This window comes from Electrophorus electricus, chromosome 22 (genome assembly GCF_041902795.1).
Source record: "Electrophorus electricus isolate QZ-2024a chromosome 22, ASM4190279v1, whole genome shotgun sequence".
NCBI lineage: Eukaryota > Metazoa > Chordata > Actinopteri > Gymnotiformes > Gymnotidae > Electrophorus > Electrophorus electricus.
Window position 1 is genome coordinate 12,989,265 of NC_137518.1, and position 16,459 is coordinate 13,005,723.

The 16,459-nt window shown below is 43.7% G+C and overlaps 4 protein-coding genes across 11 annotated transcripts in view; 2 read left to right on the forward strand and 2 right to left on the reverse strand.

Annotated features, from left to right (window-relative positions):
* Positions 1–235: 235 nt before the first annotated feature.
* glt8d1 (glycosyltransferase 8 domain containing 1) lies at positions 236–4,249 on the reverse strand. Of its 6 annotated transcripts, XM_027020505.3 has the most exons (11): positions 4,162–4,249; positions 3,948–4,034; positions 3,598–3,681; positions 3,365–3,463; positions 3,059–3,266; positions 2,774–2,882; positions 2,603–2,687; positions 2,394–2,506; positions 2,044–2,210; positions 1,506–1,618; positions 236–1,229 (listed from the first exon to the last, which is right to left on the reverse strand). In XM_027020505.3, the coding sequence occupies exons 3-11, from the start codon at positions 3,611–3,613 to the stop codon at positions 1,045–1,047; spliced, it is 1,095 nt and encodes a 364-aa protein (XP_026876306.1). In that variant the 5' UTR covers positions 3,614–3,681; positions 3,948–4,034; positions 4,162–4,249; the 3' UTR covers positions 236–1,044. The 6 variants fall into 6 exon arrangements, with proteins under 6 accessions (XP_026876306.1, XP_026876310.1, XP_026876307.1 ...); XM_027020509.3 differs by lacking the exon at positions 4,162–4,249 and having other exon boundaries at positions 3,598–3,676; positions 3,952–4,098; XM_027020506.3 differs by lacking the exon at positions 4,162–4,249 and having other exon boundaries at positions 3,952–4,098.
* A 144-nt stretch (positions 4,250–4,393) lies between these two features.
* Positions 4,394–6,010, forward strand: spcs1 (signal peptidase complex subunit 1). Its single transcript, XM_027020510.3, has 4 exons — positions 4,394–4,561; positions 4,874–4,933; positions 5,023–5,109; positions 5,431–6,010. The coding sequence occupies exons 1-4, from the start codon at positions 4,526–4,528 to the stop codon at positions 5,554–5,556; spliced, it is 309 nt and encodes a 102-aa protein (XP_026876311.2). The 5' UTR covers positions 4,394–4,525; the 3' UTR covers positions 5,557–6,010.
* A 1-nt stretch (position 6,011) lies between these two features.
* nek4 (NIMA-related kinase 4) lies at positions 6,012–12,818 on the reverse strand. Its single transcript, XM_027020500.3, has 16 exons — positions 12,479–12,818; positions 11,856–12,122; positions 11,455–11,652; positions 11,062–11,169; positions 10,804–10,958; positions 10,491–10,623; positions 9,618–10,124; positions 9,443–9,496; positions 9,129–9,272; positions 8,861–9,019; positions 8,324–8,390; positions 7,756–7,865; positions 7,430–7,521; positions 6,856–7,058; positions 6,404–6,537; positions 6,012–6,175 (listed from the first exon to the last, which is right to left on the reverse strand). Exons 1-16 carry the CDS (start codon positions 12,563–12,565, stop codon positions 6,077–6,079), a joined length of 2,517 nt encoding a protein of 838 aa, XP_026876301.2. The 5' UTR covers positions 12,566–12,818; the 3' UTR covers positions 6,012–6,076.
* Positions 12,819–13,002: 184 nt separating this feature from the next.
* The window catches only part of camk1b (calcium/calmodulin-dependent protein kinase Ib), a 32,682-nt gene continuing 29,225 nt past the window's right edge, over positions 13,003–16,459 (forward strand). For all 3 annotated transcript variants that reach the window (XM_035520410.2, XM_081705140.1, XM_081705141.1), the window contains exon 1: positions 13,003–13,414. The gene's annotated coding sequence lies outside the window, so the exon portion shown is untranslated. The remainder of the gene's footprint in view (positions 13,415–16,459) is intronic.

Below are 16,459 nucleotides of genomic sequence, written 5' to 3' on the forward strand. Positions count from 1 at the left end.
ATGGATCTGCACATCTGATTTGAATCAGATAGGAACTGAGACGAGAGCCTGTGGTCTGATTCCAAAACCCAGCTTTATGGCATTGTTGACCTACATTACCCATGCAGGTGTTCTCATACCTTTTCACTGACCGTGACCGTTGGATGCAAAACCAGAATGACCTATTTGGTAAACTTGAAGTGGTTAATGTGTAATGTGATTGCATGTTTCAGAAGAGTGAACAAAAGAAAACTGGTCAGATACAAATGATTATTGACTTTACTCAGTGATGTTCAATACAGAAACAATTAATAGCTTCTCTGTATATAAAACGGCCCAGTTCTTAACAGGAGTATCAACTGATACTGTAGTGGGAATGCTGCTGCTGTGGGCTTTAACTTGCATTTAATAATTACAGAATGACATGCATGCATACTTTCACTTTACACTGTAAGCAAATCAATATTTAGTGCAAAAAAAAAAAAAAGCAATCAATGTGACAGATCTGCTGCAGTGGTTCCGTTCCATGTTTGGCAAGCCAGAAGAAGAAAAAAAAAAAAGGGGGGGGGGGAATGCATCTCATTAACTTTCAATGAAACAGGTCGCAGTGTCAGCATTGTATGGGGAAATATCACCAAAATAAATGAACACTGGGAGAACCTAGTGTAATAAAGTATTGTCCTTAAAGAGGAGAAGCTGGACCATTCCTCATTAAATGTACAGGAGACGGCTGAGGTAGTGTTTTACTGGAGATTGTGTCGTGTGCACAAATCTAAGCACTAGTGTAATTGATTGAAGGGAAAAATCATTCCTAAATATTCAGCATTGTGTTTTGTTTTTTTTTCCCCTCCAAAGATACATTCCTCAGAAAGGACGTGACGGAAGCAGCCGCATTAATTGAATCCCTGACTACCCTTAAAACACCATTTGCAGAATTGCAAAATTACAGCACTGCACCTGTGTTCTGATAGTCTGATTATAGCACCGCACCCATGTTCTGACAACGTCACAGGCTGTCCGAGCGTGAGGCAGTAGCTGTGCGTTGTTCAGATCTTGATTCCGACCCTACTTGTCCCCAGGGTGTCTTCTGATTGGATGAAATTTACCAGTGGGGTCTGGAATGTACCACTTGTCCCAAATGTCAGAAAAGGAGGCGGCTCTCCCCCATGGCTTATAATGTCCGTTCCAGTGGAGAAGTTTGGCAGCTCTCACAAACTGTGGAGAGTAGCGATTTCCAGCTCCAACAGCTCCTGAAAACGTTTCCATATCAAAAAGAACAGACTCTCAATCTATTTATGCTTAATACACAGACCAAGATTTACTTGGTATCAAAGGAGAACATCAGTCAGTTTAAGTGTATCAATCCTGACCATAGGTCAGGAAAGACAAATAATTCTTGTTATATGGACCTTAGGTTCTCTGATTCACCAAGTTTAAAACTTGGAAAACAGGACCTAGATCTCTTCACAGTGCTAAAGTTTTAAATGACTGGAATCGAGTGAAAGGCAAAAAACGCTTAATCTCACCGAGGTGTCGGACATGCCACATAGGGTCCAGGCTGGAGTGGTGCTTGTAGAACACAATAAGTAAGGGAGGGGTGGTGAAGCTGTCTGCTAGGGTTCTGCTGTAGAGGTCTTCCCTGCTCAGACAGATGGGACATAGGAGCTGGACTTGTCAGTGATGGAAACAGGTAATGAAGGTGTGAAAAATGCTCCACTTCAATGCTTAAGCATTCAACTTGCGTAATGAAATCAGCTTGACACAAGCATTGTGGTCCTACCAGTTGATCTTGAGCTGTATTGTGTAATCATGTTACTGGGACTTTATAGGCATGCAACACCTTTTAGGATCCAATAATGCTTGCATGTTGCAGATTTAACATGGATCTCAAGTCATAATGTGCAATGACAAATAAGATGCATGCCTCAATAAGAGTCTTAATTATACAATCTACATAAAATCCAGCCTTGAAAGGTTTCTGTTCTTTGCCTTGCAAAAATATCACATTGCAACATAACATTTCCACACTTCCTGGGACAGGCCTGGCCCACAACTGCCTCTCACCTGACGTTCAGCTGCATCCACTGCTCGAGTTGCCTTGTAATATTCTGGTGTTTCCACTCAGTTAGGTTTGCCACGATAACGCCAGGGTTGAAAGAGCATGTGTTTGCTTTCATTCCAAGTTTCTTTATGGCATCTTTTTTGAAATCCAAAAAGCCAATGTAATTGTTCTGTAAAAGGGAAGCGCAAAACTAGTGTATGCAGTCATGTTGCTGTGTAAACCTACGCAGAATATAAGATCTGGATATAGTAATTTTGTCATCAGTGTTCGGTGCGTTTCTTTTGGTATGTCATTAGTTTCCTGAGTGAAATTGAACCTTTTATTCTCTGGTGCTGATGTGACCGATACTTGCCTGGTTTCCCGCTCCTCTAACAAAGCCTTTGGAGGACGCAGAGTCGCAGTCGTCAGAAAACGCAGCGGCATGTCCAGCCTTCAGGCTCGTCTCAAAAAGCTCCCGGATATCACCTGCAACAGAGAGATCGCATTTTCAATGTAGCTAAATCACGAATGACCAGAACAACCCGTTCTTGGGGTTGGGCATCCATATCCTTTTATACGTACCTTGTACAATAACATCATCATCCAGGTAAATCACTTTTTCTGCATCGGGGATGAACAATGGCATGTAGAATCTAGCAAAGGTCAGCTAAGAAACAAACATGCTCAAAATGGAGAATTCATGTTCCCATAACACACAAAGTCCAACATGTTATAACAGGTGCACATGGTTACCGGTTTCACCAAATCTGCCTTCTGAGGGTCATTGGAAATCTTCCCTTCAAGGATCTTTGGCTCAAATGTAATGATTTTATGTTTGATGTCGGTCTTCGTCAACCAAGCCCTGGTTAGAGATAGACACGTTAGACTTACACTTATAAACCCGGTAGGAGTGTCACCAAACCCCAAAATGACCTTTTTTGGGGGCCTTTTACGTACTTAAGCAGGCAGTTATGCAGACAGAGAACTGATCCTAGGCCAGCAGTCTCAGTTCCAAAGACCATGCAGCCAGACTCTTACCTGAGATGTGCCACAGATTCGTTAAGTGTCACAATGTTGAAAACCACGTTGGCGCCAGTATTTCGGTTGATGCTGTTCATGGCAGCTACCACTGCCCCCAGCCTCTCCTCTGCGGCGGTGATCACTACCGGGATCTCCTCTCCTGTTCGGATCTTATGATCAGCAAAGAATCCAGATTCAAAGGGCAGTATCATGCCTGCTGCTGCATCTGAGATGGACAGATGGAATTTAAGACCCACATGAAAACACAGAAGAAAATAAGCATTTGAGAAGAACAAAAACAGCAGAGACATGAGGGATCATTACCTGAATCCTCTTGCTTTAGGAAGTCACTGAGATTGAGCAGATTCCGATGCAAAATTATTAAAAAGGCTATTGAAAGCAGCACGAGGATGAGCACGTTCACTGAAACAGACGTGTGATAAAGCGTACTTTAATCCCACCCGAGGTTAAACAGGACATTTTATAGAGAGTAGGATCTACATATTCCAGTAGAACAATCAAAGAGAGAGAGAGAGCCATCCAGCCATCCTACTTACCTCTACGCAGGGTCATCTCGCTTACTGTTGTCTTTTCTTATTTCAGAGATACTGCATCACCTCTTTAGCAGTGGCAGAGCTGTTCTGGAAACAGAAATCATTTTATTGTGCACATGTCTGAGGAAAGTAACGTTAACGGTCGACTGGTCAATCATCAGAAATAATGCCAGATAGCATTAGCTAGTTAGCTGGTTGCAACACACATGAGAGATATATAGCTACCTTCTCGCTTCAGTTAGTGCATAACGTGATTTGAAACGGTAAAAATACCAGAGCATGCATTTCCAAAGATACAAATAAAACAGAAATCCGTAAGGAAGGACACACAGGGTGCTATCCAGCTAACTTACCTACCGCGCAACTATATTTGGAGTCTCATCCAAAATGCCAACTCAACATCAACAAATCGCAAACGAAGAATAGCGCATGTTAATTTTCTGTAGGACGAAATGAAACGCCGCATTTAACATTCACAGACCGGCAAACAATATTCCACAAAGCCGACACTAAACGTGAGGCTTTCCGCGTGTCCGTACAATTTATAAATCAGTGAAGGTAACTGACCATCCTTGTATCTGCCCACCTCTTTACTTCCTCGAAGGCACTAAAGAGGTGTCCAGCTTGCTGCCAGATTTTTAAAAAGGTTTCTTGCTTGGTTTGTTTGAGCTCACGAAAACGTTTAGTCTTACATATAATCTGTTTAAATATGCGGTGTACGTTTTTGGTAAGCACAAATCCCATTTTCAAAAGCGTACATAACGGACTCAAATGCGGATTTAAAGTACGCAGGCCCATGCTGCGTAAATGGAGTGCACCTCAAACCGCTTGATGTTTTGGTCCGGGTCCTTCAAAAATCTACGTGCGCTTTTGAAACAGGAAATCTTAAATTTATAGCGATTTCTTGTTTGAAAATTCTGTTAATTTCAAAATGCTGTCTATGTTTAAATCCATACCAGCTCACATGGTAAGACGCATTGCCTTCTTTAATAATAAGCATTTCTTAGCATAACATGCATCCAGTGTTTAGCGCAAACGGTTATTATTATTTCGTTAACTCGCTAGCTAGCAAATCTAACGATAGCATTAACGGCGTTAAAATGAGCCATTATAAATTCTTTATATAATTAACTATCATAAAATCCTGGTATCCTCAATCGCCAATACTGAGTTATACACATTAAAAACCTCGGGACTGTAAAACACAAAACGATATGGTTAACATATGTTCATTGGCGCGGTTATTGAACATGAACATCTGACACGTTGGCTCGTTTAGGACTACAGAGGACAGAAACTTGCAGAACAGATCTTCCAAGGCGTTGTCCTCGTCTCAGCGGTGAGTACGGGCCCTCCCTGCATCTCAGAGCCTCCTTCCCTCTCTGCATCCCACACCATCTTTCATTCAGTCCCTTGTTCCTTTTTCAGGTCATCGGATTCATTTATGGTCTCATTATTGAGCAGTTTGGATGGACTGTTTACATAATGATAGCTGGATTTGCAATCTCCTGTTTGGTGAGCAGATGATATTTTTCAGCATTAGTTAATGTATTAACGTGTCCAACCAGGTGCACCGTAATTTATGCAAATAAATGCATATTTATCTATTAACTAAAATGGCGTGAAAATGTAAGTTTCAAAAATGATTTCTTTCACAAACGTGCATATGAACAATATGAATTTATAAAATATGATAAATATAAGCATGATTTTTCCTTTGAATGCAGATAGCGCAGCACTTATTGGTTACAGGTTTTCAGACCTTCTGCTTGCTTTTGTGTGCATGGTGAGAATTGAGTAGCTCTGTCTCTCTCACACATCTTTGCTCTGCTGCAGCTCACGCTACCGCCATGGCCTATGTACAGACGACACCCGCTCACCTGGCAGCCCGCCCTACCAGAGACACCGGTAGAAAACCGCGAAAAACCTCAGGAGAACTTAAAGAAGAAAAAACATAAGTAGAGTGTCTTCCGGTTTCCCACGGAACCCTTTCATTAGCACCCCTGCGAACTTTGCGGCTGGACATATTTCACTCATTCATGTCATTGTTTCATGTAAAATCAAACGTGTAATAAAAACGTTCAACATTATATTCATCTTTGTACAATATTATCTAAATCGATGGCCCTACATTTGTACCCATAGCAATATAATGTGCATTGTACAGATTATAGAAAAACAACTAACTTTAACATCTATCATGGTTTCAAGTTTGCTATGTAAAACCAATTTAAAGTTTATGATCATGTACACATTTTAAAAGAAAAAGGAATGTGGAATAATTGGGTTATGTACACAACATAGACCAATGGAACAGTAATGTAGATGGACTGCATATGTAGTGTCATCATTGCATATCTATTTTCAACAGCATCAAAACGTATTGTTCGTAATAAATTTGAACTGGCTGTCAAAACTCTGGCGAAAGTAGTTCATTAGTGGTGGCCTGTTGAGCTGTGACAGATCTGTATATCAGATGTATTTAGTCCCTAAAAGTAACATCCTCAAAGAATTTTAGCTGTCGCACCATTACAGCATATAACTTGTATTTTTCCTCCCCCATCTGCTGCCGAAGAAGAACCTGCAAGAAAAAGTTTGATGAAATGGTTATAATCTTGCTTTGCCTGTGTCCAGTACTTTAAAAGGTGTTCTTTAAAAAAAGTGTTCTTTAAACTCTTCTTTAAAGATACCAACAGTGTCAAAGCAGCCTAAATCTGTAGCTGGAGCATGCTGAGCTATCCCCCGAACATCAGAAGGTTGAGTTCTACTTAACGGTCCATGTTGGGCTAGGAAACTACAACTGAATCACCTCTCTCCGGTCCTCGTCCTCTTCCTGCATGATGTCCAGGACTTTGTTGAGCAGCTTCACTCCGAGTCCTTTAAGCACGTCTGTGCGCAGGTGCTCGATGGCTCTCCGGATCTTGGCTTGCCCTGAAGAGTCGTCTGAACAGAGAGGAAAGAAGGCCTTAACCAAACTCTGCCTATGAATGCAAGTCGAGGGGATAGAGTTTCCCCAAGACGTCAGAGCACACATCTCACAGTGACACAGCAGGACAAACTGCTTTGAGCTCTCTGTGCCAGAAAATCTTTAATGGTAAGATCTTTTTGGAAAAGCTGCTTCAAATTCACCTAAATTCCATAAAAAAGCTAAACTTATATTTTTAAGTCATAGTTTACACAAAGTACTATGTACATCACAGTCACATGAACTGGCAGCATGGATGTTCATTGGAAGGCCATTGTGGAATGAGAGAACCAGACCTGAGGGGAAGTTGGCCTCTCCCTCTTGAGCCTTCCCATGAAGCATCAGGGTGTCTCTGTATTTCCTGTTTAGTCTGAACTCAGGAAGTGTGTCAGAGTGGCAGTGCGAGTCCTCTTGCTCGCATGACACGTCTCTGGCATCCATTCTTAATGTCTGCGTCATCATCTGGACCAGGTCTTGCATCTCATTGGTCTCGCTTTTTCTGTAATGCAACAGAGACACTTTTGCTTTTTAACAAACAGATATGATGGAAATTACCTGGGCAATTATACATTTTATTATATGGGGAACTATTGACTGAAAGTGTTTAGTTTTGGTTTGGGCTCAGTGTGTGCTTAGTAAACTGACTGTTAAATAAGTCTGTTGTATATATAAACCAGTTTTACTTTTCCTTAATTAAATAAATACATTTAATTATAAGTACATCAATAAATACTCTATTATATACACAAGATGCAACAAGTATAATTGTTTTTCATTTTTCCTGTTTAATAATAGATTGCTAGTCCATGGATCAGGATCAGACCATGTTTCCAGAAGTGTGTGTGTGTGTGTGTGTGAGAAGCCTCTCACCCTTCTCTGTAGTCTCCCTCCCAGCGCTCTGTGGAGCTGGTTGAGGAACTGCACTCCTCTTCGTCTGACTCCTGCCATGACGACTTCTGCTCCTGTTTCAAGACAGAATACTTCTATATCTAATTCCACCAAAATGCTGCATAAATCAACACCCCCCACCCCCCTTCCCATTTGAATATACCTGATTTAACTTATCAGGTAGTTATTAAATCCACATTTGAACCGATCAATAGAATGACATCATGGGCACTAAACTGTAGAGTAAGAGAGAAATTGGACTCTTAACACTTTGTCTAGACAATCGATCACCTTGTAGTCCATCCTACCTTGTGCGTTACCGCAACTACGCTGGCAGGTCTGGAGAAGTCTGGCTGGTCAGTGTGCTTGGAGACTAACGAGGGAACATCACATGATGCCCTCTGGATGGCAGGAGCCGCTTCAAAGGGAAGGAGAAGCTTTAACGAGAGGCCGCAGAGTGCAACACACAATAAGCCCTTTCATATCGCAAACACCTGCCCACTTTGATCACGGAGGAGCGGTGAGGATTCTCCAAATTCATGAATTCATATTGTCACTGTCTGAAGAAAATCTTTCATCTCCACAATGTCAAGTCAGCATGAGATTAATAATAATCAGGATTTTGAGTCTAAGATCTGTTCAGTTAATCCCGTAACAACTTTCAACCTAAGCAGACAAATTAAAAAATAAAAATAGAAAAACAATTTTCGCAGTGACAATCTATACCTACAGGAATGTCTTGATTTTATCAGTCTAGAATATTCCAACATGTTCACATACCCATTCTGGAATATCCCAGCATGTGCACATACCCACTGTAGAATAATACAGCATGTTCACATGCCCATTCTAGAATAATCCAACATGTTCATATACCCAGTTCCGTCTGGTTCTCCTTTGACTGTCTCAGTCTTCTCCTCTCTCGTGCTGAGAGCAGCCGATTCTGGATGGAAAGCACAGTTTAGAATGCAGATTTAAAAACTGGGACATCTCTCTGTGAGAAAGTCCAAATCTCCTCTTTAGGAGTGAAGAGTTTCAGGCTAACAAGAAGTGATCAGCTATGTAGCACAAACACTTTGGGTGACTGAGGCATTTACAGTACAGCATTATGCAAGATATGGTTAGTTTTTTTTTATAGAATTTACATTTATGATATAGAAGAAAATGCTCTTTTTTGACTCCTGGTGTTCTCTGCACATCATTTCCTTGTCCTTGCTCCAACACACCTGAATCGGCTGATTTACAAGCCTGGAACGTTAGAGCAGCACTTGGAAAAACTGTTCTAAATATTCCTATTTTCCTATCTGCTGAATTTTTTGTTGGTAGCTGGGTCCACCTTTCCTTTCCTTTATCTTTTTAAAAAACCTGCACATTTACGTTAAACGGCCCTTGCTCGGCCCAGGTGGGCCATACCTGTGATGCAGGGTCCTCCTTGTGTGAAGCACGGTGGGCTGTGGCAGAGACCGCAGTTGAATTAGCGTTCTCTCCATCCCCCGTGATTCGCTCCTTTGCATTCCCCGTCAGGACGCCCTCCCGGAGTGGAGGCAACGGTCTCAGGTTGGCTGCTTTTACCTGCCGAGATACAAGAAACACAGAGGTTCCCAATAACCCCCTTTTCTCCAGAGCGATATGAAACTTTTAATTAGCAAATGAAAGAATTTGGTCATCTGGTTTCACCCACTCTGCTTGGACACTCTTGGGCTTCCTGCCTCTTTCTCTGCCTGCGTTGATGAGACGTGGATGGCTCAGACGAAGAGGAGAGAGGATGAAGAGGTGGTGTGCTGTGATGTGAGGGGACGGCAGGTGCCTGTTGGTTGTTTACCTCCTAAATGCAGACACAAGAATCACATTATATAATGGAACAAACTGGGGTGACCACGTCATTACTAAAGTGCAGATGGAACATTCAGAAAATACTATTTAGTAGGTATGCATCAATTGCAAAATAATTGTATGTAAAATGTGTATGATGCAGGCCAGGGTATCTCTTCTTACCTCTAGTGTTACAGGAATAAATGGCTGAAGTAGCTTTTCTGTGGACCCTAGGCTCTATAAAGTACAGTGAAACAGAAGATTGTTCATTTTGGCAAACGTACTATTAAAAAAACAACAACAAAAAAAGAACTGGCATGCATTTCGTGGCTGGGTTTAACTAGTTTTCTATAGGGACCTCCTTCAAGGCAGCCTCTGCTAGGCTCAAGTTCTCCGTCTTTAGATCAGTGAAGGGTGTGTGCCGGGGGCCGGGGGCATCGTCTTCTACAGGCCCCTGCCGCAGCAGCGTCAATGTGTCCTCCTCCATGGCCACGCCTACACCAGGAGCCACACCCTTTTTTAAAAATCCAGTCCGGTCTATGAGATCCGGCGGCTCCTGCGTGCTTGGATTCTTGGAAGGGAACGCGCTCTCTCCCTCTCCGCTGCAGACCCCCGACAGCTGCTTCGGCATGGGGGTGCCGCCCTCCTCACGCTCTCTCTGCTCAGGCGCTGAATGAGGCTTGGAGGCAGGTTTGGGGCGGGGTGGTTTTGCTTCCTTTAGCTTGCCCTTGGGCTGGATGGCGACATCTATGTTGCTGATGGTTACTACTGACTGGCCTGTTGAGTTAAAGATGTCCTCCCTCAGGCTTTTAGGGGGTAGCAGTGAGTCTGGTGAAATAACATCTCTTACACCGTTGCACAGCTTCTGTTCATGGAAACAGAAAAGCTTCTGTTTAGTTTTTATCTGACTGTGGGAAAAATCAAACAAATATATATTTGTGGTTATAATAAAACATTCAAATAATTACTTATATCTTTCGTAAAATAAATACATTTCAAAACTCCAGTGGCTTTAAAGTAGGTAAGAAGATGTCAAACTAACTCCCATACTGAACATGATAAAGTTCAGTATGGGAATAAAGAATGAATAAAGACCTCTACAATACTTGAAATAGAAAGAATAACGTGATTTTTCTGGGACTTTCTTTTAGACAGCACAGGTACAATATCCCACTTGGTTGAGAACGTATTCTGCATTTCTGTGTCTCCAGTGATGTGCAGGACCCATTACCCTTTTCCCGTGGCTTTCTGGCTCAGAGGGGACACACTGCAACGGAACACCCAGCTGGTGATTGGCCGGCACACTCGGACCAGCACTGTTCGCTCGGCTGTTCGGTGCCTTTTTTCGGGATTTGGCGGTTTTCCTGTCAAAACAGCAGCATTTATTACAGAGGCTCGGTATGCACATCGTACCATTACGGCAAAGACAAACGGCACACTACATAGTTTTGGCTTGCTAATTATTGTAGGCTTCTTTCCTTAAATACAGAAATAAATAACTAAATACAAAGCTCAAGTTTGTAAAGTATAGCTGGTGGGAGTACTCTTTGGTGGCCTCCAGAAAAATGGAGATTTGCTGTTTGATGTAGGGCTGTCGGAGAATGTGCTTGACGTCGGGCCTGTCCTCGGGTCTCTTACACAGCATCCGTTTGATCAGCTCCCCGAGCTGAGGAGCATACCTGCCCGGCATCTGCGGCAACTGCGCAAATCGGCGCAAAACAAAAGCACACGTCACCGCCCCGAAAACTCCCACCGGAACCTACAGGCACGCGTCACGTCAGCAGAGCAAGGCGGCGCGTTACCTTCCCCTCAACGATGCGGTACACGAGAGAGTTCATGTCCTTGGCGTTGAAGGCATGCTTCAGGGTGGCCATCTCATACACACAGCAGCCCAGAGCCCAAACGTCCGACTGGGCAGAGAGAATTGCACGACTAAAAGTGACCGCTTAGAAAGGAAGGCAAAATGTACTCAAAAAAGAATCGACTTCCTGAGCTTTTACTAAAACAAGTCTGTTACTACACAGCTTGGATTTTTTTTAAAGCAACTTGTGTTATTGTAAACCATTTGCATTAAAATGCAGACAGAGCAGATTCCTAACACAGACTAGTGACTTTATCCATAACATAAATCGTGATTCTCAGTCTTAATTAGGAATTGTAAATAAAACAGAAGTTAAGTCAAGTATACTGTGTACCTTGTAGTTGTACGGCTTGTTGGAGAAGAGTTCGGGGCTCATGTAGTAAGGCGTCCCAATCAGGGTGCTCGCCATGTCGTACTGATTCTCCAGCACACGTGCAATACCCAGGTCACCCACTTTGATTATGTTGGTTTTAGTTAAGAATATGTTCTGTGTTTTCAGATCTCGGTGCAAGATGTGTTTCTCATGCAAGTACTAAAAAATAAAAAAAATAAAAGATCACCATTACGCACTGAAAAGCCTGTACAATGAAGTAACGTTAGAGCAACGACGCAAAGTGGAGAAGCACCACAAGCGCGCATTTGCCAATGACGCCACCATTTGTGCAAAGAACGCACGTCAAGTGTCTGCCACAATTCTATGTCTTTCTGTTTGGAGTCCCGGCGGCTGGAACTCACCTGGAGGGCCATGGCGATCTGCACAAACCACTCCACCACCTGCCTCTCAGGAAGCAAGTCTCCTTTCTGCTGCTTCAGCCTGTGGTAGAGGTCTCCACCCTCGCAGAAACCCATGACGATGTAAAGCTGGCAGTCTTCCCCCTCCCAGGACTCCCGGTAGGTGACGATGTTGGGGTGCTTGAGCTGCGAGAGGAGCTGGGCCTCCTGCTCGGCCGCACGCCGCTCGCGCTTGGACGACGTCCTCAGGTTCAGCTTCTTGATGACATACTGGTGTGGGTTGTTTGAATGAGAACAGGGACTTTAGGGAGGACACCCGGCCTGCTCTACAATGTGTGACCCGACACTGCTTTTTCTCTTCTGCTGAGAGCAGAGGCAGAAAGCATAACGGGAACGCAAAACCCCTTTCATCCCCCGTGTCCGCTGCATACATCCTGTTGAGCTATGAACACAGTCCCCAGTTTGGCTCGTGAGCCCGAGGAAATCAGCTCGCAAACTAGATCGCATCAGGAAAGTTAAGTAACTAAAAATGACGGTAAAAAGAACCGTCTTCACCCACAGTTACTCGCAACACAAAGCACACGGAAGACGAACCCTGACGTGGGCTGGATCTCGCCGGAACTTACCTGTTTTCGGTCGGATTTGTGCTTCACGAGATTCACCTCTCCATAGCTGCCCTTCCCCACCACTCTGACGAAGAGGTAGCTCTCCATCTCCGTGCAGCGGATCACGGAGTCACATCGCGGCCAGTCCGAGGGGCGGCCAGTTAACACGACATCGGTTATCTTAAACCGTTGGCGGAGATTTCCCCGACGTTAAACTTATTCGGAGATAACGACGCTGCAGGAAACGGTCAGCGTTAGCTTCTTCGTCACCAGGCAACTGCCCACATTAACACCGTAGACGCCGCGAGGGAACCCGCCGCATGCTGGCACCCCCCGGGGTTGGTTCATAGCGCCCCGCAGCGGTCTGGCATGGGCAATGCAGGTCAGACACTTTAAGCTCTGTAAACACTCAGTGAAAACAGTGACGACGTAAAACTGGCTGCCGGACACGGTGTTATGAAAGACCGTTGCCTTCTATTCAGTGCCAATCTTAATAAGAAAAGCAAGTTGTGGATATATTTGTGCAGGTTCAAAGCAACATCGGAATTGTACCTTAATCTTCCATTTTCTAATGTGGTGGCGAGTGTTAAACTGTTACAGAGCTTCAGTGTTATATCAAGACTATATGGACTATATCAGAACCGAACATCAGCCATTAACCATTTGCTGGAAGTATTTTAGTTATTCCTCTTACGGACCGCTTGCCGATTAAAAAGAGCTGAGAATATCAGCCAATGAAAACAACGCCTTGATTACCTGAGGCGCTACGCTGTGTTTGATTGGTTAAGAGCTGGGCGAAACCCTGCCCCCAGCCCTCCAACCCCGCCCCCCTTCATCGACCGCCTTGACGCTCAGGCGTGCGCTCCTTTTGGCTTTATCGAAGGCACCAGTTCCTACACCGACCTAAACCGCACCGCTAGCCGGCTGAGAACGCATCTGCTCCTCTCCAAGGTTTCGGTAAGAGCGGCGTTTGTAACACTCTTGTTTGACGTGGAAGATGCAACCCGGAAATATGCGGACACTTTTACTGCTGTTGCTTGCAAGTTACAAACCCACCTTGCTGTAGACTGCGTGGAGACGATGGTGTCCCTTCATTTGAGTCCTGTAGCCCAAACGACACGGTGAAGACTTTCGACACAAACGTGTAGGATGAGTGATTCAATGTAGCTTCTTTCTTAGACTACTGTTCTGCTATCGCCGGAACCGATTGGGTTTGCAGCCGGCTTGGGTGAAGCCTGTACTGTGTCTGAAGTAGGTCGTAACGTGCGTTAATGTAATCTATAATCTATAGTGAGGCGCAGGTAACGTTCATCTGATATGAACCATCATAGACGCAGGTAGCCTTATCTTAACCACAATCGACTGAATAAAAGCTACTACGAATGGAGTGAACATGGTTCAGCATGGTCTACGGTGACTAGGGGAAATGGAGGTTTCACAAAAAGGCAAGAAAACAAATGCTTAACACGAGGTCTGATGGCAGTAAAGCTGTTGGACTGTAAAGGGAGAACTCGAAGTACGGGGGGTTGATGCTTTGGTTTAAAAAAGGTTTCCTGTTTCACAAAACTCCATAAAAGGTAAAAAAAAACTTAAGATGGCCTAACTGCGTGCAGTAAACATTTTGCTTCAAGTTAATCAAAATGTAGGATCTGTGATTTCTTTCTCAGATTGCTCTCTCTCTCTCTGTTTCTCTATGAAATATTGTTCTGCTACTTTTATGTGCATTTTCAGACAGTCCTCTGTGGTTTTATGTTCCTGGTCCTTTCATTTGCTTGGACCCATTTAAATTGTCTGTCAGTTTGCAGATCATAATTTGATAGCCGTGAGTGGGTCCCTCTCTATCTATCTATCCAAAGGCATTGAGCTCATTCTTGTTCACTGCTGTAGTGAAACCCACATCACAGACAGATACAGAAGTCAGGCTTCCTCCTCAGACCCTTGTGACATTTACACCGGTCTCTGAACCTGTGCAGACCTCACCGCTGCTACAGGCTTGCTTCATATTTTAACATGAGTGTGTTGAAAGTATCTAAAAACCAGGAACAGATGGCTGTGTGATACTGATAACCCAGTATCATAAACCAGGCAGCAACGAACCATTGCTTCCTCACAGCATAACATCTTCATGTCATTAGCAGCACAAAATGCTCATTATGGTGACCCTCAGTCAGTTTAGAACTGTGTGTATAAATAAATGTTTGTATACAGTATATAATGCTGACAGACAGAACTCTTCCTTGCATTGACACGGTCAGTGAAGGAAATGATAATCCATTTATGACCTGCGACTTGATTTGTCCAGCCTTCTTTGTCTGATCATACTTCAGGCACTTAAAAGAGAGTCTGGTTTACTTGTAGAAGAAATGGATGTGAAACAGCATTACTTGTTGGGCCTGATGAGTGATGTGTTGTGTGCTGTAACAGATAAGGTCTTGAGTGGGATCAGTATAGTTGCTTCTGGACCTGGCACAGCAGCAATAAGGGAGGGGAAATGCAACGGTCATGCAACGGCCCTGCTTTGCATACTATTTGACCAAAGGCAGCCGTGTGCTCTGAGCACATCACATGGGCCATGGTGGGAACAGAGGTTTTTGGCTTCCTGGGTGTAAGTGAATGCACCTGAAAGGAGAGAGCAGAACACGGAGACATGAAGACAGACCTTTGCTTCAGTCGCGAGCGACTATATCGCTGTTATGTAAATTTAAAACTTGAAGTCATTACTAGCACTCTTGTGCTGGTAAAGGATTCCTTGTGATGTCATAGTTTTCATGTCTTCTGAGCAGCCATGGGAAACCAGTGTGTACCTACGTCTTCTGTCTGTGATGAACTCTAAATATTATGAACGCAGTATGCTGGAGTCGACTGCAACAATGTGTCTGAATAGGTTAGCCAGTCGTCTTTTTTTACCGTCCTGCACGTTTTGGCTTAGTCTCTCTGGTCGCTTCCGTTTCCTTGGTTCATACCAACCTGTGGCACCCTGAACCCTTAGGATCGTTCATCCTGCGTGCACGCCCTCAGGACTGTCTTAGCGAGTCCAGTCCTTTTCTGCATATACCTCACATGTGCTGTACTGAAGTCTCAGCTCTGAAAGATGTGATGTTCTAATAGAAAATGCATTTGTCACTGCAAAGGGCAATGCCATTGTTATCATGCTTTTAGAGGTTTAGAGTTCTAGCTCGTTGCGTTCTTTGCTGTCCTGGTTAGTAAGATGGCTGTCTTAAGCTTTCCACGTGTAAGGCTACTTGGGAAGCATATTCTCCCCAAGACAGTTTTGTGAGATGTTAGGAGATCGATCATCTGATTTGTTTGAATTTGAAGACCGTAGCTTGTTCTAATGAGTACCATATCTGGTCCATATTGTTTGAATTTGAGACCGTCCAGTTATTCTTATAAGAGAAAGCTGTCAAAATAATTTCCATGACTCCAAGCGACAGCGTAATTAGACTTAATACAGTGCATTCATTCAGTACATTCAAATCTCGAATAACGTTTTGAAATCTGTTTATTGAACCAGCTCTGATGTTTCCTTGATGACAGATGGATGAAAACTCCGGGATTTTAATTGAAACTAAGCACAGTACATTAATGTCCACAGCAGAATAGCCAAGTGAGGCTACGTATTTCAGTTCTGTTTCAAGTGCACTTGATGCTAAACAGCACTCATGCAGCTAAATGTACTGTCACTTACCAATTGTTACCACAGCAACTTGTAAAGGTTAGTCTGACAATAGACAACATATCAGGCTTTTATTTTCAGCCACTGTGAGGGAAGTGAAACTTCACGTCTTGCGGTCAGCTGCCACTCAGAAGAGTAGCACTCTGTTTTAATTCCACTCTCTGCCAAGCTGCAGGCGAGCTTTGCTATGGCAGCATGACTGCCTCTGTCACTTCGGCCTACCACCTTCACCGGCGTTTATTTTGGGTCCACGTAGAGAAGCCGCTCCTTGGTATCCATGGAGACCTTCTCAGAACTGGCGCCATGGGAAATGAATATAGTGGACC